Source organism: Watersipora subatra, chromosome 4 (genome assembly GCF_963576615.1).
Source record: "Watersipora subatra chromosome 4, tzWatSuba1.1, whole genome shotgun sequence".
Lineage (NCBI taxonomy): Eukaryota > Metazoa > Bryozoa > Gymnolaemata > Cheilostomatida > Watersiporidae > Watersipora > Watersipora subatra.
The window spans coordinates 14,766,180-14,793,300 of NC_088711.1; the positions used below are offsets into that span (position 1 = coordinate 14,766,180).

At 35.8% G+C, this 27,121-nt stretch overlaps 1 protein-coding gene across 1 annotated transcript; it reads left to right on the top strand.

Annotated features, from left to right (window-relative positions):
• Window positions 1–54: 54 nt before the first annotated feature.
• LOC137392981 (programmed cell death protein 4-like) lies at window positions 55–26,846 on the top strand. Its single transcript, XM_068079358.1, has 10 exons — window positions 55–473; window positions 860–963; window positions 3,122–3,235; window positions 5,974–6,195; window positions 12,260–12,357; window positions 17,182–17,296; window positions 23,524–23,631; window positions 23,736–23,986; window positions 26,134–26,246; window positions 26,428–26,846. Exons 1-9 carry the CDS (start codon window positions 224–226, stop codon window positions 26,210–26,212), a joined length of 1,341 nt encoding a protein of 446 aa, XP_067935459.1. The 5' UTR covers window positions 55–223; the 3' UTR covers window positions 26,213–26,246; window positions 26,428–26,846.
• Window positions 26,847–27,121: the final 275 nt, after the last annotated feature.

The window sequence follows — 27,121 nt, forward strand, 5'->3', positions numbered from 1 at the left end:
ATGATTGTTTACGCTTTCGCGAATTTTTATTACTAAAACACTTGGGATGTGACCATTGTATGTATCACGTGACTCGAAAGATCATAACAAACTTCGAGAACAACGTGGACACAATTGTTTTTTGCAAATTTTATGCAATTGCTGGTTTCACATATTTGTGAATTAGTCTTATTTCATACTAGGGCGTAGAAACTAATACAGTTGTGCATCAAGCGTTCTAAAAATGTCAGCTGAAGGTGATTCCATTAATCAGGCTGGTGATGGACCCGTGCAAGAAAATGGCGGCCCTGGCGTGCTCACTGCTTCGGAATTAGCAGAAGGAGACGTTGGAGCTCGCAGGGTTATTACTGGGGCAAAAGCTTTGCGTAGGAGCCCTTCCAAAGAAAATGCATACGCAGTTGCTTTGAAAAAAGCATTAACCAAAGATCGCCATCAAAGTCGATCCGGCAAGGGCAGAGGTGCACCAAAGAAAGGTATTCGAACTGATAATAATTTTTATGTGCACTACTTTTCAAGATTTATTTGCTTTTAAATGATTTTTGTTTAATCATGTGAATCTTGACGCCCTTTGGTGTTGTCACGGTTGATTGAAGTCCTTAATTCCATAACTTTGCAGACTGTATACCCTTCATTATTGCACCAACTTTTATGAGTTTCGGATCTTGCTATAAAATTTTATAGCGTTCTAGTGAATTGTCTACCGAAGACATAAACCTAATTTTTAGTCGGTTAATATACTTTGATAACAGAGGCAACTTTTTTCATTATGCATTTGAAGTGGTATCTTCTAGTCATTCTACTAGCAAGGTTTTCCGATCAGTTTCGTCGACATACAAGAAATCTTTACTTTTTCTTCAAGGTGGTGCTGGCGGTAAGGGTACATGGGGTAAACCTGGTGATGAACTGGGAGTCGACTCGACCACTACAGATATTCATGATCCAAACTATGATTCTGATGGCCAGGTAGTTTATGGAGATCATTTCATTATTTAATAACATGACATGTACTTTTTTGCAATTTTTAGCTATACACAGCATTTAGCACAATTGAAATTGCATAGCCAATCTGCTTCAGTTGATTGTTGGTGATTTTATTATGGCGTATGTACTGATTTGATTCAGGATGCAGGAAAATGACGAGTTCAGCTTGTGTACCTTAAATTGCATTCAGTTTTATGTAAAAATTTGAGAATCTTGAAAACACTGCATGATGTGAAATTGACATGAAGTGGCACTTGTGAAAGTAACCAGACAACGTTGTTCAATGCAGAAAGTTAGAGTGACTAAGCCATTATGTACACGATGTAATGGTAACATACATCTGCGTGATCTCTTTATGGTAACGTTTGATGTGTCATGAGACTCACTTTGCGGCCACTTATGTAAAATGTATTGGTGTATAGCTTAAAGTGTGCCACAGTTTATTCTCTTTAATATGGTTGCCATTGCTTCTCATCTACATTCAGAATTTTAGCTCAATGATGCCTGATTGATCACTTAACACAAAGGGATGGGAATTAATTACTTTAGCTAGATAGAAAAAATGCATTGAAAAAGGTGATGACGTTGTAGAAAAACAAAACAAGTATGTTTCTATCTAAATTTAAGGTAAATTTATGACAAAATTTAAATTTTGTCGTAATTTTTTTTAATTGAAAAAATCATAAAATTTGGATTTTTAAAACATAAAAATCCATAAACCGCTATAGTCACCGTCACATGATTTTAACCCGTAGATTCTCTTCTGACTCTCATGTGCTACTGTGGAACATTTTTGCAGAATGTGGAAAATAGTGCTAGCTGTTGGCTGTATTTAAACCATAATTGACACGAACGGCTTTCATCATTTCTTTAGTTAGATCAGACACGTTAATTCCGATTTTGTACTCAAAGTAAAGATTGGTCCACTAACTTTCAAAGTCATGAAGGCTTTTTTTACAGCGTTTCAATATCGGTCTCTAAAACAACACAATCGACACAACAAGTTCGCCCATAAATATGTGACGCATGCTAGCTTTTTAGGAGCGGAAGTTGAGGATGTTTAGTCCGATTTAGAATAATAGAAATGGTTGTATTAAAACCCGTTATTATTTAAATTCGGTGTTCGAAATAATCGCAGTCTTTCATGAAAGACTTTCATAAATAATTTCAGTCTTTTATGTTTTGCACGTAGCCCTATAACCTTTTGATCGGTATTCATAAATCAACAAAAAATGATGTTTTTCGTTGCTTGACAAAAAACATAATAAGACAGGCATCAGGAATTATTGAGTGAGTTTGACAAAATTCTGGATATTTATAAACTCACTGTCATATTCAAACTTTAGTTTTTAAAATTTAATTTTCTGTTTTGTGTTAGTGTTTTAGACGTGCCAATTGCGCAGAACTTTATCTTGCGAATTAAAAATATTTTTCCATCCATCTTCATTTTTAGTTATTTCAAACTTGTTGCCCTTGACCTCCTACAGTTTTTGGTTAAACTCAGCTAACCACCACAGATTGCTTGGCATGACAGTCTATCGGACCTACATATTAATATTTGTTATTCATTCAGCTATCATCTTTTTACTCCAACGTTCTCTTGTTACCATCTGCAATATTTAACTTTTTTTTGATGAAGTAACAAAGCATCTTAATAATCAATACTAAAAATAATTATTGAACATTCAATTTTGCCGTCTACCAAAGAGTTTGGCATTTTAACTTTAGTAATATAATGTTTGAGTTTGTAAAATTAAATGCTATCAGATTTGTTTTGTAGAGTTGCGTGTCTACATTTTCCTAGTTAATTATATGTTAGTTAAGACCCTGAATAATACAATAACCATTTAGTTACTTGTTAGCATGATGCCCGTATGTCTCGACTACAGGTCATAGGTTTTAAATAATTGCAAAAAGCATATTTTGGTAAGTTGAAATGTTATAATTCATTGCATTCTTTTACTACTAGTGAGAATGACTGCTAATAGATAGTGCATAGGTTATACCCATAGACCTATTAACTATACTATAGTTAATATAGTTAATAGTATAGTATAATAGTTAATAGGTCTATGGCTTATGCCACTCAAGTCAAAGAGCTGATCCTAATAAAGACTGTGTTTTACTATTGTACTTCTAGGAGGAATACAGGATGAAGACAGTCCGACCTGTAATGGATGATGAACAGTTCAAACAGTTCCTCGAAGACATGTTTCATGAGTACTTTGAACATGGTGACACTTACGAAGTCATCGTACGTACTTACAAAGCTCTGTGCTTCTTTCAGTTAAAGAGTTTTTGTTCATAATAACTTATTACTCCAGTACTGCTGCCTTGGACACATATTGTAAAGGCTAGACTTTTACAGAATGTTCTGAATTACGGTCAACATAGGAATTCTAATAGCACAACTATCAGAGTGTAAGCGCAGGCATCTGTCTAGCTGGTCTCTGTATGATTATGTTTCCGATACGACTGCTGCAACCTTGACTAGGTGATTCCTCTTCTTTTCCAGGTGGATAACAGTTGATAACTATTGCTACATGCTTCGGTGTAACATGTTAACACATTGTGAATAATGCTTATTTATTCGCTTTGAATGCAGGTTTTTGTTATAAGAAGACCTGTAAATGTTTGCTACTACCAAGCGCTAGAGTGTCAGGGTGCATCCATCAAAACAGTTATTTGACGCACCTTAGCTAAAAAATTAACTGATTGTCGACGGACCACATTCGATAAACTGACTCATTTTCTTATGTTGATCAACTGTTATCCAGTATCACGTAATGGAAACTTACTGATTTGTACCTATTGACTTTTTTTCTCACTTTGCGTATTTTCCATCCAACTATACATGTAGTACGTGTAGTTGATATTTTATTGTGCAGTTTTTGAATCAGTTTTAATGACACCCAATTAACACTGTCAGCTATTTATCGGACACATAAAAGCGGCTAGCAGATTCGATTTGTGAATGATCGCCGTACTTGTGTGGAGCTTGCTGCCTCAGAAGTCATTGAATCCTTGCATTGAAATCAGTTGCATGCCTATAACTATTCTTCGAAGTTGTATTTATTTGCTAGTTAAACTGAATGTATGTATTTGAGAGCTTGCATGACTTCTAGTCGGTTTGCACCAATGACAATGACAACGACTAGTCTTAGCAATAGTTATGTTCAAATGATGATCGTTTCAGCGTGCCTAAATTGGATTTACTTCGACACTATTTCTAAATATTTATGCCGTAAGCAGTAGTACTAAAAGCTTTTACATGTAGACCAAGGACATTTGTCATTGTTTTGTTTAACTTATGTGTATTTTGGAATGTAAATGATCTCACAGTACAGGTGTTTTTTAATGCTGTTACCCGCTATCGGAGTGCATCGGCTAATAATTTAGGTTTAGCTAAATTCTATGACAAGCATTTTCCAATGAAGCGATAACGTCTGACAGCGCTATGAATGATATGTTTGACGCATTTTTCTTCATTATTAATGTTTATGTTGGTAATAATTTTCACCTGAACTTGAGGATGTACGGCTTTGTTTTAATACAGTCTGACAACAGAGTCATTGCAACGGAGCGATAATGCCCTTCTATAATGATAACTGTTCCACACATGTGAGCTGTTTTTAAACATTCCTGTGAATATTTGCTTTAATGTCCAAGCTTACAAGTAGCACAATATATGAAAGCTGAAAAAGCAGTAGTGTTGGAAAATCTTCAAAAAATATATATAATTATCGCAATAAATGAATTTGTCTGTAGATCACTGGCTAATAGCAACAACTTAATTCAGGTAAATAATGTAGTTTTCATTAATTACAGTAGCCAACCATGCAAACCTATTCTCAAATTCCTTGCAACTTCCTGTGGCATTTAGCGTATTGAAGTTACTCTGGATTAGTATAACGTTGTTTTTTTAATATCATTTGTACCTGTATTTGCTAGCGTTCAGAGAGTTGGAAGTGTTGCAATAATCATTTGTAATAACATAAATCTAGCAAGCTTCATGGTATTTTATAAAAAATTTCAATGATGAATTGTACCACTGGCAAGCAAGTTTTAACATGAAACTTCATTGTTTTTACTTGAATGAAACCATGCTAGGTGAGTGTGGAAATGTTCTGAATTGGATATGAGATGGTATAATTGTTAGACAATTGAGAATGAAAATCCTAAATTTCGATTGATTTACTGGCAGATTTTTAATCAATCGAAACGGCTCTGGTTTCTCAGGGAATCAAGTTTTAGCAAAATACAGCTGGCCGTCGGCTAGTGTACACTGTAGCCAACCATGCAATAATTTTATGATAATTCTGTTGACTATTACTAGATTGATAAAATTATAGCCATTCGCTAACATCATGCTAGCGTGTAGGGATAATTATTTAGTCGATACAAATTGGCACAATAAAATTTAAATATATATATTATATATATATAAATTAAAATAAAAAATAAAATTTCAAGTTAATATTGCTGAGAAATGTTGTTCATGAAAAACATTTGGGCTATGAGTATTATCTGTCAGTTGCCAAAAAGTAGTCGTACTATTCATAAATAAATAAAGCAGCCCAATATCATTATTTATTTATCACCATTTATTTGTTCGCGATAAAAATTTGTAATATATTATCTCTTAATTTTGTATTCGTTCATTTAATTTCGTAATTTTCATGCTCTTTTTTAAACATGGTACAGGGCATTGAGCAAAAGAATTTATGATATATTTCTTCACGAGGGCAGGCATGTTTAGCACAGGCAGTTGGTTGTTGGTACACGTAATTGGTTACTGACAGATATAAGTTAGTTCGCCTCACCAACAAGTCATCTCATGTGTGTTTCTGAGATTCTCATCACACTCAGAGCACTCTTCAATGCAAAAATGCTAGCAAAGAAACCTAAGCGAAAAGTGCGAGCAAAAATTTGCTAGAGTGGCGAGGTGTTTATACCATGATTTGTGGTTGAAGTAGCTATGGTTGTTGACAGGAGTCACTGAAGGAACTGAATGCTAAAAAGAGCTACCATAAGATAATTCAGGTGCTCATCAATCTAGCCTTAGATCGCAAGGCCACGGTTAGAGAGCTCTCCTCGGTCCTCATCTCTGATATGTACGGTAACCTCCTTTCGCAAGAAGACGTCAGTCGAAGCTTCTCCGGCGTTCTCGCTGAGCTGCCCGACCTGACTCTAGATGCACCCGAGGCACCAGTGGTGAGTCTGGCTTCAATTAGATTTACCAGTAACTAGTTGTGGAGTATCTTTTCAGTGAGAGGGAAACTCAGGTCAGTGAGAGGGAAACTCAGGTCAGTGAGAGGGAACTCAGGTCAACGAAGGGAGTGAATCTCGTTTCCTTCTAGCGATAGTTGCATGAAATGATGCGGTCAGATGGTTAAACAAGGTTACGTTCAAAAGGAGTTGCAGTTTTAATTGCATGCGCGTAACATTTCTACACGCTTGTGTAGTTTGATGCATTTATTTTAGCTGCTATATCTGTCAAAACCCTCATTACGCTTTACAAACATCAGATATATATTCTGTATTTTAGCGGAAAACGTTTCACTGAATAGCTATGTTGACTTGAATTTTTCATTCCGTAACTAAAACTTTATGACAAGTTCAACAGCTTTTGTCTAATACTGAACCTCACAATAACTATGAGGAGTCGTCAGTTAGGTGTAGGCCATTATAGAACTGCTGCAGATAGTGAACATTCCTGAACAAGCATGGCTTGAGTTATGTGACAAGTGTCGCATGTGGCATCTAATCCAAGCAAGGTTTGGCTTTGGACAGTTACAGTTAGTCTTTTATTCAGACTTCGGACCAAACTAGTTCAAGTCATGGTACACACCAAATGTTTATTAAAGACATTTAGTGTGCTTTCTCCAGACGCGTATTTTCATGGAAGTTGTATTACTCCAATGCATACCTGAAGAATGGCCTTGTGTAGCAACTTTTATCAATTGCCATGGCAACAATTTGGCAAATTTCGCCAGGCAATCCTTTTAGAAGTACAGTCAAACATGGATAACTCGCCCACGGATAGCTCGAACACATGGTTAATTCGAACGGTTTCTTTGGTCCGTTCCCACATAATGATAAATTGCTATAGATAACTCGAACTCAACACTGTTAACTCGAACTGTTTTTTGCCCAACGGCTACCGAAACGGTTGTTTTCGCTTTAGAAAATCACTTTATTCCAAGCCATAGTGGTAAACCTCAACTTTTAGTAATTCATAAGCGTCGTTATTACCACCATCGGCAAAATATTTTTGTCAACGACTTTTCTAAAGGTTTGGTGAAATTTGATTTATACCAAACATCCGCTTAGCGATCGCCCTTCGGAATCAAGGAAAGTGGTATTCGTTAAGAGCAACACTCCGAGGCAGTTCAATTAGAAGTTTTACGAGGTTTTACGGTACATTGTATATCACTCTATCACTCGAGCTTTTTGAATGGATACTTATTGAATGTACATGTATTCTGTGTTTAGGTCAAACGATGAATAGTTTTCCGACATTGATTCAGTGTTGAATCAATGTCGGAATGTTGAATGTTTAAAACGTCTTAAAAATTGTTGTAATTAAACGTATACGTTGTCTTGTACCTTTCGGAAGCAAGTTAAAGTAAGGTAATCTTTGCATAAACTTCAAAAAAAATCGGCAAAATTGATCGTGGGTAAAACGCTCAAAAGAAAAAGATGTCTTTTCTTTTGAGCATTTCAACAACGATCAAGTTTTGCCAATGTCAATGTAAAAAACGTCCTGGCAATAACATCACCTCAAACAACAAACCAATCTCAAGTGATAGAAAAATCTCTACTTTTTAATAAAAGCGTTTTAAACTTTACATTAGAAGCATTTAATTTGAAACAAGCCATTTGTGCTTTTGATTTATATTATAGTTTGTATATGTACATGTATCTACTAATAAATAAGTAAATACATGGACTTGTGACAGTGCTCTGATAACTTGAATGCTCTGATAATTCGAACACTTTCGCTCGGTTTCGTGAAGTTCGAGTTATCCATGTTTGACTGTAATTCCTTAAAGGTTGACTTGCAACAAAATTCACATTACCGTTATTTGATATGAAAAGATTCACCATGTCTTACTCTGTTGTGTTGTAGGTGCAAAATATGTGGAAAGGTGATTACAAGCTCTTAAAAGCTCAAAAACGAACAGAAAATCGCAGCCACACGAGACCGCCGTAGTTTGGATTCCCTTTTCAAAACGGCTCAAACGTGATGTAGTTGTGAGAGATGGTTTCTGTTTACACTTTCCTGCAACCTTATTCGTCGAAATATTTTCACAAATATACTTCACGGATTCAATAAAACCATGTGTATTGTTCTTACGCGTCTGTTTTATCGTCATTGTAATGCTGTTTATTTTAGCAGCGATATCTTATAACTTACCGTAAAAATCCTTTAATTTTTTAACCTTAGCTCGAAGGAGTACATATCATTGTCTGATAATCATGACGAGCCTGTTGGTCACCTGTGATACTCGAAAAGTGCTGCAGAAATTATTTACAAAGTATTGGGTCACATGATCAGATTACGACTTGCCGATTAGACCAAGCCGAAACAAAACTGTAAAGTAGCGAGCATCTATATTTGATACGGGATCTTTGGTAAAACCCGAAGTGTTTGTCATAAACTATTGCTACGATAGGTTTTATATTGAGCTTTTTATTGGCCTTTCAATTCATGTGAGGACATCACGCAACAATACAATAACCAAACTGTAATGACAACGTCAGAGAAATAAAGCGATTCCAATCTACGGCAGCTTTTCATTTTTGAGCTTTTAAGAGCTTGTAATCACATTTCCACATATTTGGCACCTACATGTACAACACAACAGAGTAAGACATGGTGAATATTTTAATACCAAATAACTGTAATGTGAATTTTGTTGCAAGTCACACGTTCTGGACCAGATGGTCCAATGTGTTCAAAACATGACAACACATAATCCATGTAGCAAGTAAAAAAAGAAGAAAGTGGACTCGGTACAACAACAATATTGGCAGTAGCAGAGAAAGTTTGGGATTGATTGTAGTTGGGATTTTCTGTTGTTTTTAAGTTTTGTAGCTGCCACTTTCTGTTTATCGTAACATTCCACTTAGGCATCCTCTGCAATGCACAACTGGAAATGCATTGCATAGTTCAGCCAAATTGTAAAAGTATATTATTTAGTTGAAATTTAATCTGATAGCCCAAGGATTAAACAGTAGCAGGTCTTTTAACGAGTTAAGTTTTGCTACTTCTAAAATGCAAACAAATCTTTCGTATATAGAAAAGTAATACCAGTTTTGTTCTAACCAACGCATACTCTATTTAGACATATTTCTTATTTGCACGCTCTATATCGTGTAAGCCGGTTTTATGGCAGGTCAGTGACAGGTCCTGCAAGTCCTTTGACCCATTATATGATTCCAGTCAAGTCAATACCCTTCATTTCTAAGGTTATTGTTGCCTTACTGATTTGTATAATGAGGTGTTGGCTTGCTGTGGCTCGCAGTTGGAATGTTATAGCGTAGTTTCATAACAAAAACAAGTCTGTTATTTAAACATGCGCATACTGGGTGAATTATCTTTAAAGAAATTGATTCCATTGACTTGAAGTGTCCTGCTGCTCCCTTGAATACTGTAAATATTATAGTTTTATGTATAGGAGTGAGCAAATTCATCACTTGAGAGACAACTTCATGTCATGCGCTTCTTTGTTGAGCAGCATGCATTTCTCTCCTATTTTGTTCTACCAAAATACCTTACATCTTTGTATTTATGATATTTCTGTTCCTTGTACCGACTCTCAAGTGACCTCAAGCTTCGTTCTTCTGTAGTCACCAGTAATAATCCCAACTTTATCACATCACACCGAGTATTATCACCGTGTTTATAAATATCCTTGGTTTTGCGCTGCGATCTAAACATATAATTGAGCTTTTGTGCTAATCTATATTCTATATATATATGTCTCAAAGTATGTTCGTATGTGAATTTGTACGCATTCCCGCTATAGATATAATGTAGCTATAGCGCACGTTGATTATTTTACCGATGCAGCCACGCGTTATGACGCCTCTGTTAAGAAATATTTTTATAAAGTTCAATTACTATATCTGGGGTCAAGGCCAAATCTTTCCGAGCAGACAATTACATTGTCTCCATAGGAAGAGTCTCCGTAGAGTATGAGTGTCTTTGTATTCAAAGTTTTGATGGATAACTTCTGGTGGCACAGTAACCTTTGTTACACGCACTCACTCACTCTTCTATGCAAGAATTGTTACTATTAATTCTACATATTCAGGATTTTTGTTTTGTTTTCTCAGTTTGTATTAATTGTATCATTACTGTAGCAAAACCAACTTAATTTAGCTATTACTTGATAATTATTTCACATTTACATCTTAACCTTTTTATAGTCGTTTTATTTTTTTAATTTATTTGACCTGCCCCAAACATTTTCCTCATAATATGAGGAAATATGAGTTTAAAAGTTGTTTGACAAAGTTTGAAAGTTTTTACAATTGTTTTTGTTTCCTATTAAATTATTTCAACTAACACTTTTTTCATGATATGCAGTTTGAAAGTTAGAATGGCAAATGTTATATGTTAAATACAAATCAATTTTCTGACCAAAGACTTTTTTATTACCCGGGCAACGCCGGGTGGCACAGCTAGTCGATAATATATTGAGAGCTGTTGTGCGACTTGGCGCCTTTTTACCGTTCAACAATGTTTTAAATATTGTTGTATCTAGTATAAAATGATTAACCGCACATTCTCTAGCTATTAGCAGAATGCGGGTTTACAAAAGCATTCTATAATCCCTTCTTGCAACACATTCAAGTAACCGCTCACCAATAAACCATGTTGTAGAATTTAAAGTCATTTTTGTAGAAATTATTTGATCAATTATTGAGTTAGTTTTGTTAATGTGGTTTGTACTTATTCATAAATGTGTGGTCCAATTACCAGTCTGTAAAAAGGATCATTTTTTTGCCATGTTCAGTTGTCCTATGATTAATGAGCTCGACTTTTGGAAATAACAAAACCAAAAGCTTCCGATAGAAAAGTGACAATATGATTATTTCATAACAAAAATGAACTAGTAAAAGATTGGATTTGACTCGTCACTGTCTCCTCAAATCGATCAAAGCCACTCACAATTAGTTGCATGTAAATTGCTTACAAAATTCGATGGCTACACTATTGCATATCCTGCTTTCATATTGTAATTAATACTATAGTATATGTCATGAGGATGCCGTGTGCTTTGGAGCTCCCAGGAATTAAAGTTCAAGGTTAAAGACTTAGCTCTTGAGTTTAATTGTTTTTACATTAAATTAGGGTAACTGTGTTCAAAGAACAAATAGTCAATCTTATTTCTTTATTAATAAAACTTGGAAACAATAGTTTTTGTCATAAGTTGATGTTAGATTGGTACTTGAACACGGGGTCAGACTACTTTTAATACTCTGGCAGCTCTGTTTAAAGCAGTTGAAATTGTTACGTAATAGATTATAAGGAATGGTAAGGACATTTTGCTTGATGTATTATTCGTTTTAGGGTAACCAACGGTTGGGTAATTAACATCCTCACCATTTTTTACATTTTATTTTATGGTAATTACTAATTGTTGTTTATGTAACTGACTCATAAAGATTGGCAGTATTTTTGTATTTTATGTCGCAGTCACTGTTTGGCGAATTAATTTTTACAAAACTATGCACGATTATGCACATGTTGTTTTCACTTTCCTTTGGTCAGTAATTGACGGCATATCTCATTGCAGAAAAGTTTTTTGACAATAAAAATTAAACACAAATGGAGGAAATTGACATAAAAATTATATACAAGTTATAAATAAACAGTAAATAACGCTAGTTATTATTCAATATTATAATTACATAGTGGTATATGCGCAACCACGCCGCAGTTGAACAACTATGAGCACGCCTAATATTTTTATACTGGCCTACATTTTTTGCGAAAGTTCAAACTCTACTGATAATATAGTTTAACTAAAACAGGAAAATTGCTGAACATACTAAATTATTGGCTATTTTTGATTATCAATCCCATTGATTTATCGCTGATGACCAAGTCAAGGTGCTGCATTAAGGTCTATTGGTGCTTGGTCGGAAAAATATTAATATAACTGCTGATGACTTGGTCAATTCAAGAGTTTTGTATTGATGAAAATGTGACACCCTATTAATGTGTAAGTACAGATAAGTATTATTGCTTTGTGTATTGCAGATTGTTGGACAATTCATTGCACGAGCCATCGCTGATGATTGCCTTCCTCCAAAGTTTGTCAGCAGTTTCAAGGGAGCTGTCGAGTCAGCGGAGGCAACGTTAGTTCATTAATTCCATTATCTTAGACCGGGTTAAACACTTACAAAATGCATTACCACCAGTACTGTGGGTATCTGTCTAGGTTACACATACCAACACTACTTTATAACGGGTTTTTTGACTAATAGATTGACCAATCAGAATCAGGCTTAGTCAGGTTAAAGCTGCGACATCTTTGCTAAATTTCTATTTTTACTGAAATACAGTAGATGCTACTATAACGTATACATCCTATAACGTATACCTCCTATGACGTATACCTCTTATAAATTAACGTAAAAAAATTATGTGCAGTTTTTGTTTCCTACTACATAAAAAACTCCATATAACGTAAAGTGTCAAGTCGGGCAAGTTTTTAAATTCGATTTGAACGTTAATCTATCTCGCTGCACTTGCAAAAAAAAACTACATGCGTATTGCGTTATACTTATTATATATACGACTTTTGCAACAATCTAGTTTGTCAAGATAGACGGCCAGATGTGTCGACAAAACAGAGAATAGGATAGCTGCGCATTGTTCATAAATACAAGGCGATCAATTGGTGCAGGTGTTACAGCGTCGATCTACCAATCTGAATGTCACGAGTTGGAGTATCGTTGAAAGTTCTCTTGTATCCTAACTCTGACCCTTGGATACTAACAGACAACAGGTGATACCGCTTTTTTGTAAAATATTTTGTTGTTTTGTTGTAGACGTATAAAATACTTGTTATTAGTTTTACTTGGCAGAGTATACTGCTGTTATATATGCTGTTTAAAAAATAAGCAAATCGTTGTAAATGAACATCGAAGATGTGCGTTCGCCATCAAGTTATTTTAGTAGAATTGCTGCGATCATGGTCTATAAAACCAGTGAGCTTGATCATAAAAAGGAGAAAAGTTGTCGATGCAAACTTATAATGCTGCAGTTACGGTACAGCCTAAAAATGAAAAGTCTGTCTAGTTTTTCCTATTTGTATGCCCAAAGGGCATACAAATAGGAAAAACTCAAGATCTTTACAAACTTGGGGTCTGTTTGGAAAGATCTTGGAACAGATTAGGCAGTTTACATGTATTTTACTGTTCTTATAACATAAGATCTTGGAACATATTAGGCAGTTTACATGTATTTTACTGTTCTTATAATGTAAGATATTGTAACAGATTAGGCAGTTTACATGTATTACTGTTCTTATAACATAAGATCTTGGAACAGATTAGGCAGTTTACATGCATTTTACTGTTCTTATAACATAAGATCTTGGAACAGATTAGGCAGTTTACATGTATTTTACTGTTCTTATAACATAAGATCCCTATAACGTTAACATTACAGGAGCCCTTCTACATTCTAGGAGCACGCGCTGTACTGTCATAATTTGTGCAACTATTTGTCCTGCAATATTTTGGCTCAAAGTAAAACGCTAGACATTAATAATAAAAATCAGACTAATATAAAAATAAACTTAAATTGATATAACCAGCTGACAAATTTTGAATAAAGATTTCAAGAGCAGTTCCATTTTACACTAACGACCTTCAGATACAGTCAAACATGGATAACTCGCCCACGGATAGCTCGAACACATGGTTAACTCGAACGGTTTCTTTGGTCCGTTCCCACGTAATGATAAATTGCTATAGATAACTCGAACTCAACACTGTTAACTCGAACTGTTTTTTGCCCAACGGCTACCGAAACGGTTGTTATCGCTTTAGAAAATCACTTTATTCCAAGCCATAGAGGTAAACCTCAACTTTTCGTAATTCATAAGCGTCGTTATTACCACCATCGGCAAAATATTTTTGTCAACGACTTTTCTAAAGGTTTGGTGAAATTTGATTTATACCAAACATCCGCTTAGCGATCGCCCTTCGGAAGCAAGGTAAAGTGAGGTAATCTTTGCATAAACTTCAAGAAAAATCGGCAAAATTGATCGTGGGTAAAACGCTCAAAAGAAAAAGATGTCTTTTCTTTTGAGCATTTCAAGAGCGATCAAGTTTTGCCAATGTCAATCTAAAAAACGCCCTGGCAAATAACATCACCTCAAACAACAAACCAATCTCAAGTGATAGAAAAATCTCTATACTTTTTGATAAAATCATTTTAAACTTTACATTAGAAGCATTTAATTTGAAACAAGTCATTTGGGCTTTTGATTTATATTATAGTTTGTATATGTACATGTATCTACTAATAAATCAGTAAATACATGGACTTGTGACAGTGCTCTGATAACATGAACGCTCTGATAATTCGAACACTTTCGCTCGGTCCCGTGAAGTTTGAGTTATCCATGTTTGACTGTATCTGTTACAAGTGAAAGTATCTTTATCATAGTTAGTAGATTGCCTGAAGCTCTGTCCCATTTGAAAACAAATCTCAAATAAAGTCAGCTGGCCCTGAAAAGGCATAAAAGGAAATCAAGATTACGTTCGCTGACAATAGCTTGTTTCACCAATGGCAGACGTTCGTTCAAACACAACATATTGTCACTGTCTCGGCTACACAAATAATGCATGTCATTGGTTAGCCTTTCTTGACAAACTGTTGTTTTGCGGAGTTGTTCCCCCGTCCGCGAGCGATCAATACAACAGCTTGTCACAAGACGTACTGCACCTGATGCATCGGGTGCACTTATAGGGAGTTGTTCTCTTCCGTCTACGCGGCTTGGTTGCGATGTTATGACGGTCGTTCCATTAGTAATCTTAATGAATTTCGCGTAAAAGTTTATGCAGAAAAAAATAAGATTACAACGTTTAACCAAATGCCAGTCTCTGTTGTACACGTTAGTAGAATTTAAGAATAAAATAAATTGAAAATAAAATCTATAAGAACAAACAAAACTGACTGATACAAAAATAGAATTAAAACTGACTGAGCGCACAAATAACGACATGTTTAGTCGCTGTTGTTGTTGTCTAAGTTCTCAAGTTCTACTAAAGTTTACCGCAGAGACTGGTCGCTGGTTAAACGTTCTAATCTTATTTTTTCTACATAAATTTTTGCGCAAAATTTGTTAAGATTACCAATGGAGCGACCGACATAACATCGCAGCCAAGCCGCGTAGACGGACGAGAACAACTCCCTATAAGTGCAGCTGATGCATCAGGTGCAGTACGTCTTGTGACAAGCTGTTGTGTTGCTCGCCCGCGGACGGGGGAACAACTCCGCAAAAACAACAGTTTGTCAAGACAGGCTAGTCATTGGTGTGCATAGCCGCCCCATTAGGCTACATATCTTGCTTTACAACTATGGATGCAATGAATGTCTGTACACATATATACGTCGGAATAAAATAGCTATAGCTACAATTGTAATCAAACAATTCTTTTAGTGATTTTGCAGTTTTTAATCACATACGAAAGCATGATAAACATACCTGTAAACCATAAATTTGGAGTCTCGCTCCCTGCACCAGGGATAATTGTCAAGCTTATTTAAAATTATTAAAAAGGAAAGTAGTATGAAGCATTGTGTACTATTTTGAGAGCTGCATACATACAGTATGTTCTGAATTACAAAACGGCCATTTTTTGAGAAACTCTATTGATTGTATCAAACTACATGTAATGCCGTATATTTGCTCATAATATATTTATCATCATCTTTTTTCAAATGTTTGAATAATTTGGATGTTGACGATCTCAAGGGATTGTAAGTAAGACTTGACTGTATCGGTTTGTGTAAATGTTCTGCGGACAGCGGTGACTATGACTCTGTCGTATGCATGAGCAGTCATTTTTGGTTGCACAATCAAGTCTGTGTTTCGTGCCATGTGATAAACACTTGTTCATAGCATTTGCAATCCATTTCTTGCAAGCTTGCTTCCCTTCCCCAAGTCTTTTTCTTCTTTAATGGCTAAGTGAGCCGGCAGCTAAGTCAGCCGGCAGCTAAGTCAGCGGGCAACTATAGAATGCATAGTCAGCAGTGTTCGAGCATACCATCACGCAAGCTATAAATTTACTTTTACCATGAACAGAAAGTGAAAGGGTTATTGCTTCATGAATATTTGAACGGTTATCTGTAGGCCTCTGTCACTAACTCACAGAGTTTATGTTGTTAGTGGAAACCCTGGCAGCTGTTACTGATAAGCGTGTGCCCCTCTTTCATTGATTCAACTTTCCATGATCCTAGAGTTTGGCTACCAGCCAAATTTGTTCTACATAACAATCAGGCTGGCCTTGTTCGTCTCATACACGCCTTCAAATATAGATAATGCGTTGAGGGATGCTTTTTTATTAAGTTGATTATATATTCATAGCCGACTAACACTATTTAATAACACATATTAATAGATTTGTTAGCCTAGTTTCCTCTAGCCATAAAAGCTGCAGTACTGGTATGTAGAAATAGCACGCAACTGTCAGTTGTATTTTAGAGTCTCTATTGACAGATTCATACACAATAAAATAATCTAGCCTTTTATGAACCTGTGACAGTTCAGGCATTTGTTTTTTTTTCTGCTACTACTACCAGGACTGAAATAACCTACAAGTTTGACAGGATTTGTCTCATGTTTACTAAGTACCCACTTTAAGTTATTTTTCGATTCGAAGGTTAAGTGAAGTTGTCTCCTTATGTCAGTCTTTTGCAATATGGTATGTGCAAGCACTGTTTACTATAGGTAGTGGAAGCCCAGCACCGACATCGATCTCACAAGCAGTTGATAGGATGCATAGGTTGTTTTATGCTGTGAGGTTTTCAAACTAGTAGATTTTGGCAAATTATTTGTGAAAGCTTAGTGCAAACTACATATATGTACCTTTAGTCAACGGTATCACTAAAAAATGGATCTGAGCTATGAATTTGTCATGAAATTCTGATCATGTGTTGTTCAGGTTGGCTTTGGAGAAAGCTGAGGTGTTACTCAGTCTCAAACATGGCATTGTGAGGCTTGACAATGTTTGGGGCGTGGGAGGAGGCCTTCGACCTGTAAAGACTCTCATAAAAAAGGTGAGGCTAGTAGTGAAACAGAAACCTAGTAATTTCGTACCAAACAAGTGCCATAAAACCTTTAATTAAATGCCACCTCCATTTGTACTCCACTTTGACATTCTTAGATTTTCACAAACCCATAATAGCGAGTGATTAATAGAAGTGTCCACAAAATCGTATTAATGATTAATCATTAACATCAATAACAATTGATTCTCTCATGGCCCAACTCTAATGCTTTTTCGTATTTTTTGTTAAAACTTGGAAAGTAACACCATAGAAATAATTAATAACTGTATCTGGCTACTAGTAGTTTCTTGTTTAACAGGGTCTTGATACTTCGACGTATGTAAAAAACAGTTTACATTTATGATGGTATATGTACGACTAGTTTTAGGCTGAATTTTGTGCTTAGAGCGCATGTGGCTGAAATTTTATCATTATTTGTGTGAAATGGAACGTGTAAAAGTTCTGTTCTGCTAAAAACGGTTGTCTCAATGCTAATATCGACTAGTTCAGCAGTGCAGAAAAGTTGAGGTTGGAAGACATTGTAGAAGGTATTGAACAACCAGAAGATGCTCGGTTCATCGAAAGCAACGATCAGAACACAACTGGCGAGCAAATAATGCAAATATTTTGTTTGAAAAACATTAATTTTGTTTCTGCGTGTATCATCCCACGACCAAACGAGCGGAACGAAGTGTGGGAGTTTTTATGATAAATGCATGTGCACACAACTTGCGAAAATTATTCATCAACAATGAGACGAACCCTTGTATAAAAATTTCATCAACAAATTTAACCATCGTTTTGTAGATTAGTTAAAGTATAATAACGATACAAAACACATATAGGCCCATTTAAATATGTTACCAAGTCTTGGTAAATTATCGAAATTCTCTAAAAACTTACCCATCCGATCGGATTATACACAAATAGGCAGATTAATTTGGACGAAAATTGCCACAAAACGCTTGAAAAGCTTGGTTTGATAAAAGTTAAGACCGGAAATTGAAACGGCGGTCGACAGAGAATATAACGATCAAGTCGTGCGCATTTCGCGAAAAATTAACGTGCACATTTCTCCAGTCTATGGCATTGTTTACTTGTAATCAAGTTTATTCGAAGGTTTCTGTAATAAACGTAGACCGTTTGAGGCGTTGACCGATTTATAGGTACGAAATTGTGGTACACAGTTTATCAGCTTATGTTTTTGTCTAATCACCGAAGGCTTCATTATTTAAAACGTTAGCCGAAATTCTTTACAACTTATGTACAAGTTAGGGCTGAACTACAATGCCCCTTTATGACGAGAACCTTTTTTATTTTGCTCCAGTTTGCAGAAAACATTCAGACGCGTGAACGCTCATACTTGCTTTCTGTTAAAGATCGCTGCAAAATTGTGCATTGGTTTTCTATTATTACTGTATTACTATTACTAAGTTTGGATATTCTTTTTGATACTTCTTGATATTGTTAGCTATGACATTTTTAAATGTAAACAAAATTGTTCATTGCTTTTCTATTATTGCTGTATTACTATATTAATAATATTGGTTATTCTAATAATATCAGTGCATTTTACTTCTAATATTGCATTTCTCCTATTGCAGCGGGAGAGATATAAACATATAATCTTTTCCTTTCATTATTGCTGTTTGTCATGACCAAACACTTTTTTAAATAGATTTTCTAAAAATCTATATAAATATCACTTCTTGATATTGTTAGCTATGACGTTTTGAAGTGTAAACAAAATTGTGCATTGGGTTTATACTATTACTATATTAATAATATTGGTTATTCTAATAATATCAGTGCATTTTACTTCTAATATTGGCTTACTAATATTGGCTGGCTAATACTTGCTTTCTGTTAAAAATCGCTATCAAAACCATTCTACAGTCAACGCAACCAACTCTCAAACTGTGTATAGTACCCAGTAGCTTGCCATTTTACTTATACTTTTGCATTTTTGAGTTATAATAAACATATTTCCTTATCGTTGTTGGTAAAATACATACATTACAGTAGGTTAGGCCTACAGCTTAAATTAATATTTTTTTATCGTTGTAAAACAGGTTTGAGATAGTAGTAGATTAGGTGCGATTGTTTGTGTGATTTATTATTGTATTAAACCAAGCTTTTCAAGCTATTTCTAGAACATCTCTATTTCAAACAAGTTTCATTTACACTATACTCTGTCAATTCCTGCTGAGAACTACTTTTTCAACAGCCAACAGTACCCTTTCTTTTTTCCATTATCACTTTGGTCGTGGACTGTATGACAGTGGAATTTCTAGTAAATACATGTATGTTTTATTTGTCATTTTCTCATGAATATATATTTATAGCATTTGATAGATTGTTGTTATATAACTTGTAAATTTGCAGATTTATAGCGTATTATTTGATAGCATCATTGCGGTAATCCGATCTTTCAATGAATCGATGCTCGTAACTCATCTTCTATTGCACATACAAAGCTAGTTTTGGCTGCAAACTTTAGCAAACATATCAATGAGTGCAGTGAGCTTTTATGCAACATTGTTAAATGTAGATATAACATAAAATATGTCTTCAAATTTAAAATAAAATTAAAATCTAACACTCCAACAAATTGCAAAGAAAGACACAGGCTATAATATCATCGCAGGTCAATTGAAAGCAATAGATATCAACTGGTAGAGATATTTCTTAGTTTTTCAATGCATATTTATTAAGAGTTCTTCGACATTTTGGAGGTAAGTTAGATTTATTGCGTTCAAAAGGGTTAATGTTGCTTTACCGGAAGAAGGGGGCAAAATAGAAGTGAGATTCACTTCACCCGCAAAAAGGCTAAAGTTATCTTCCTAATTTCTGATGAGCCATTTGAAAACTACATTGCCAGCCTCTATTTGATCGCCACTATTGAGAGAGGTTTCAAAAATGGAGCCATACGGCGTTCAATTAGAGGTTTAGGGAACATGTAATGTTTTTTTCTTTTCATTTAACTTACCTTAGTACGTGTTATGGTTTTTCAAATGTCTGCTAGATTGTCAGCGTTTTCTATATTGAGGGGAAGACGGAGCTGAAGTATTGTCATATTCTGATGTCGTGTTTTTAAATAATTGTTTTTCAAATAAAATAAGTTTATTGATGACTTGCTGCATGATGTATTTCTCGTCCGTGCGTATCATTCGTATTGCTACATTAATGAGTTTACAATAGGAATACCTGGCTATACTACTCCAGGTACAATACTACCCCAGGTATAATACTACACCTTGTACAATACTACACCTTGTACAATACTACACCGGGTACAATACTACACCTTGTACAATGCTACATCTTGTACAATACTACATCTTGTACAATAATACACCGGTTACAATACTACACCGGTTACTATACTACACCGTGTACAATACTTCACCGTGTACAATACTACACCTTGTACAATACTACACCGTGTACATCACTACACCTTGTACAATACTACACCGGGTACAATACTACACCTTGTACAATACTACACCTTGTACAATACTACACCTTGTACAATACTACACCGTGTACAATACTACACCGTGTACAATACTACACCGTGTACAATACTACACCTTGTACAATACTACACTGTGTACAATACTACACCTTGTACAATACTACACCTTGTACAATACTACACCGTGTACAATACTACACCGGGTACAATACTACACCGGGTACAATACTACACCTTGTACAATACTACAACTTGTACAATACTACACCGTGTACATCACTACACCTTGTACAATACTACACCGGGTACAATACTACACCTTGTGCAATACTACACCTAGTATAATACTACACCTTGTACAATACTACACCGTGTACAAGACTACACCTTGTACAAGACTACACCTTGTACAATACTACACCGTGTACAACATTACACCTTGTACAATACTACACCGGGTACGATACTACTCCAGGTATAAGCCATTGTTTGGAAAATGGATTTATTTCTATCCCTCGTTTAGCGTAGGCTTATTTAAGAGTGCACAACTGTGCTGTTATCTGCAACATCGGCAGCAATATTCGGCAGTAGAGTTGTCCCGATTCTAAATTCACCAGTTGATTCAGATACCGATCCGATATACTGATTCTTATTGAAAAATCATCCGATTCGGATACCGATTCAGATCAATTGTGTTGCATAGATAGTTTTTCATTTTATATGCAAATATAAACATAATGCAAAAAAAATATAAATATTAATCCTGCAACCAAACACGTGCAGAGCAATTGTTTGGAAGATTTATGATAAATGCATATGTGCACACAATTCACGGAAATTATTCATTAACGGCCATCGCAAACCCTTGTACCGAAATCTCATCAACATATTTAACCATTTTTCAATGGAGTCGTTTAAGTATAATAACAATACAAAACACTTATAAACCTATTTAAATATGTTACCAAGTTTTTGAAAAGTGTAGAAAATATCCTAAACCTTACCCATCTGATCGGATTATATATAAATAGACAGATTAATTCGGCCAACAATCGCCACAAAACACTTGAAAAGCTTGTTTTAATCATAATTAAGACCGGCCTATGATACGCCAATAAAGCCGTGCGACAGATAGTAGAACTATTTAGCAGTGCGTATTTTACGAGAAAAACGTGCTCATTTCACCAGTCTATGACATTGTTTAATTGCTAAGGTTTCTAATATTTTTCCGCTTTTAATATCTTGCGAAAACAATTATAAGAATAATTATTCGATTTTATAAAATTATTGTTAGATTTAATTATAAGAATAATTATTCGATTTTATCCAAAGGTTTCTGCAATAAACGTAGATCGTTTGAGGCGTAGACCGATTTACAGGTACGAAATTGTGGTACACAGTTTATCAGCCTGTTTTTTTTGTCCAATTACCGAAGGTTTTATTAAATTATTTAAAACGTTAGCCGAACTTCTTTACATCTTATGTACAAGCTAGGGCCGAACTACAATGCCCCTTTATGACGAGAACATTTTTTTATTTTGCTCCAGTTTGCAAAAAACTTCCAGACGCGTGATCGCTCATACTTGCTTTCTGTTAAAGATCGCTTATCAAAACCATTCTACATTCAACACAACCAACTTTCAAACTGTGTATGGTACACAGCAGCTTGCCATTTCACTTCTAATATTGCATTTAAGAGTTATGATAAACATATTTCCTTATTGCTGTTGTTAAATTACATACATTACAGTAGGTTAGGCCTACAGCTTTAATTATCTTATCTAACTTATCTATATTTGTTGAAATTGTTAGTTGCACTTTCTTGAAGTTGTGCTCCCTCAAATTTATTTTATGTCATCTCGAACAACTCTCATTTACACTATACTCTGCCAATTCCTCCTGACAACTACTTTTTCAACAACCAGCACTACCATTTCTTTTTTCCATTATCACTTATTCCATTATCAGGTCGTGGGCTGTATGACAGGGAATTTCTAGTGTATTTATTTGTTTGTATTTATAGAAAAATATATATATACATATTCACATACTGACATACCGTGCATATAGTAACAAAACAGTCCATGTTTCTTGTAATTTGTAAATAAAGGTAATTACTGTTTGTGGTACATCTTCTCTCTTATGCATCGACTGTTTAAATTACTTTTGTAATGCTAGTAAATAGAAATATTACACTGCGTTCTTGTCTCCCATCTTTATTACCTTGTTCGTGATTGTCTGCAATAAATCCTATCACTGTAATTAGGAAATACCACACTTTGTGATTATGTCCTAGTTAAAGCACAAAGTTTCCTCCGCTGTATTGATCAGGCTATAGACATGAAATAAATTGTGTGGCAGGTCCGAAATTCATTAGGTAAAATTAAGGAGCTTACAGAACTTTATTGATTTTTTATTAGTGTAGCAGGCTAAAATACGGTTTTCTGCTAAATAGTTGATCTGTAAAAAGTATCAGAAGTTTCAGATTTTTTAAGAAAAAATCGGACGATACCGATTCGGATACTTGACACCCATATCGGCAACGGCACCGATTCCCATAACAAAATCAAGGCAACTCTAGTTGGTAGACTTTGTGTCTTCATTTTTAGCGCTCGCTTGATTTGCCTGTTTGTAGCATGTGTGAGACTCCAGCACTTCATTTATAAGATATCAGACTCAATGCAATTTGAACAATATATAAAAAAAATTATTTATGCAACAATATGACCTCTTACCTCTGAAATGTTTTCAACAGATCGTCCTCCTCCTCAAAGAGTACCTGTCTTCAGGTGACGCTAACGAAGCGATCAGATGTCTCCTAGACTTGGAAGTCCCGCATTTTCACCATGAACTTGTTTATGAGGTTAGCAATTTTTTTAGATTCTTTGCCTCTGTTTCTCCCACTTCCATCGCAACGATTGGTCTTATCTGTTTATTTGCTTGTAATGTCATTCTGCATCGTTGTAGCTCCTCATCTTGGTGATTGAGTCTGGCAAGGAGCAAACTGCTACTGCCATGGCTGCTTTGCTCAAGGCCTTTTATGATGCCTGCTACATCACTTCGGATCAGATGGCGCAGGGTTTTGTTCGTGTCCTTGACAACCTGAATGACATTCAACTCGATGCCCCTCAAGCTGTCAATAGTTTTGACAACTTTGCTGATATCTGCTTTGCGAAGGGTATCCTTCCAAACCGCGTGCTCAAGGAGCTTCCTGGCAGGTAGGTTGCCTGTTAGACTACTGGTAGAGTATGGATGTTTGATGCAATAACTTGTTATCATTTGATGTGGTAACTTTGTCTTCCTTTAGTTAGATCTGTGGTAACTTTATGATTACATACATCATAGCGTAGCTTGTAACCTTGTCATCCCTTCCTGATCTGCTCATTGAAAGATGGTACCTTATTGAACAGCAGGAGCTGCAAGACTTACAGTGGTGTGCATAAACTTGGAATCACCAGTTAAATCTTCAAATAAGTATGTTTATATGCTGTTGTCTAAGAAATTCTTTGGAGTCAATTGACTCAACCCCATCAATATATATATCATTTGAAAGTGAAAATTCTGAAGAACAAGATGATGCCAAATATTCAAAAATATTTTCAGATTTTTATCGCTGGGGGTGGATCTACCGAAAGGCAGACATATTGCAGGCTATGAATGTTGTGAGTGAAAATTGATAAAATAGGATACAAACAAACTCTTTTACACAAATTGGTGGCCCTGAAAAGGGCCGTTGGGTTATTGTTGGTCTTCAGAAGGACTGGTAAGGTGTCTTGAGCTGAGCATTAGTATTTTATTGGCCAGCCCTTGTTCTTGATCACCATCTGACACCGTCGAGGCATGCTGTTTACCAACTTTCTGAGCTCTTCAGGAGTGATGATGTGATGCCAAGCATGAATAATCTTCTCTATGAGCTCCCGTTTTGTCTTTGGCTTATCTTTGCTGACTATCACACCAATACGCTGCCAAAGATTTTCAATGGGATTCAGGTCAAGGCTTTGTGCTGGCCAGTCTATTACCCTCACATTACTTCTGGTCATCCACTCCTTGACTCTCTTGGCACGGTGGCAGGGTGCATTGTCATCCTGGTAGTACCAGGGTTGGTCGTTGCTGGTGAACAGGCTCCGAGCACTTGGAAGCATGACATCTTCCATGGTCTTGATGTATTTGTCTCCATTCATCATGCCTTCACAAATGGAGAGTCTTCCCACACCAAAAGCTGTCATGCAACCCCATACCATGACTCCAGTAGGGTGCTTGATGGTTGGTAGCGTACAAGCCGGGCTGTACTCCTCTCCAGGTCGTCTCCTCACATAACAATTTCCAGAGTGGTTTTGGATGGTAAATGTTGACTCATCACTGAACAAGACCCTTTGCCATTGGGCTGTTGTCCAGAACCGTTTATCTTTAGCCCACTCTAGACGACGCTTTCGCTGTTTCTCAGAAACTAAGGGCTTGCGCCTTGCCTTGCAGCCTTTCAGACCATTTGCAAGCAGTCTTCTTCGCACTGTACTGGGGTGAATCTCAATATCTCCGTTGTTGTTGATCTTCTTACAAAGTTGAGTACTGTTCAGATGTCTGTCAGCGAGGGATCTTCGTACCAGGTACCGATCTTCACGGATAGTCGTCTTCTTGGGTCGTCCAGCAGAGTAGGTGGGTTTAAGACTTCCATTGGAGGTCCAAGTCTTGATTGCTGTGTAGACTGCCTTCTGAGAACAACCACATCTTCTGCTGATCAGATTGATATATAATATCTGGCATGGCATCATAATTGGCGGGAAAATAGAAAGCAAATGGAAGATCCATTCGATATAGAGTGAACAAAACAATGTGATTCCAAGTTTATGCACACCACTGTATTACTATCTTTATAAATAATCTCTCACTTTTGTATCACGCATCATCACTTTGTTGACATCATCACTTACCATATGTGTATCGCGTTATTGATTCTGTAATCCTGAGCAAAGTTCCTAAAATGCCGTAAGCCATTTCAATGATTAGCTGTGCACATAGTTATTACACCTACAAATCTCTAACAGCGCATCAAGCTGCCAGGGTAGTTGGTGAAAATAAAAAGTTAAAAATCTAGTGATAAAAAATATAATTACAAAAGTTCATATATCGAGAGTCTTTGCTAGGTTAAGTTAGTTAGATGAATTTCTGTACTGTTCGCTTACATGCTATCAAGCTTCCATAGAAAGAAGCAAGTCAGCTCTGCACATTGCCAAAACAAAAGCTCAGCTGGTAAGTCTCCATTGGCCAAATTAAGCTCATGCCAAAACTCGCTGATTTTTGGGATTTTTCTCCTCTTTATCTCATTTATACTTGTTTTTTAACATTATTTCATGAATCATTTTAACAGGGGTCGTAAACGCTACGTCTCTGAAGGCGATGGAGGTAGACTGAAAGAAAATGGCAGCAGTGGTCATGTCAGCAACTGAGTCTAAGCAACTGAGTCTGGCATCAGCTTCGCTGGTAAGAGCTGAGAGGATGCATCGTGGCACATTTGTTGATATTAACTGGTTGTTGTACTCCTACCATGTTTTCATTTTCAACCTTTTCTAGTACTAGTCGATTTCCATAGTCCTGGCTTGCTCTAATTCATCCATGAAGTTGTCTTATCCTGTCTTACAATTCAAGCTGTTTTGGTTTGTAGGACATTTCCTCTGGCAGGGAATATACGGCAGCTGTCCGACTTTCATTAATTACAAGCATTTTTCAGCATTGACTGGTGGGAGTCTCATAGTGAATGCAGTTAACGTGTGTACACATGTGGCTCCCACACTATTTCAAGTTCTATTAAAAGTCTCTATCCATATATCATTGGTTTCTTTAATGACAGCAAGAAATATTTGTGATGATAATTGTTATTCTGTAAATATGTCTTTAGTGTGAAGTTGTTTTGTTTCCCTTTTAGATTCTGTACTTTGCCAGTAATGCTTTGGCATAAAATTCCTATATTTTTGTCATGGGGAACTGATTCTCATTGATCTTGTCTATTTGCTGTACGCAGTCCATGCTAGGTTGTACATAATGTAATTTTCAATAAAACTTTGTGGTATTTAATGCTTCAAACTTTTGTGTTTATTTGTACTTAACACGTTCGTACTGATGACTTTGGATTCCATGACAACCTATCCAACAACAAACAATTACAATCTAATGGCTATCTTAAAGTGATCATTCAAGATAGAGGTTATATATTTTACTGAGACATTACTACAGGCCATGCCGTGGCTTAACATCCTGAGCTCGATAAAGTGAAAATTACCATCTTACCTTTAAATATTGAAAAGGATTTGAAAGGTGAAGTATATTTCAATAACCAGTTTTTTGTGTAATATTACGTG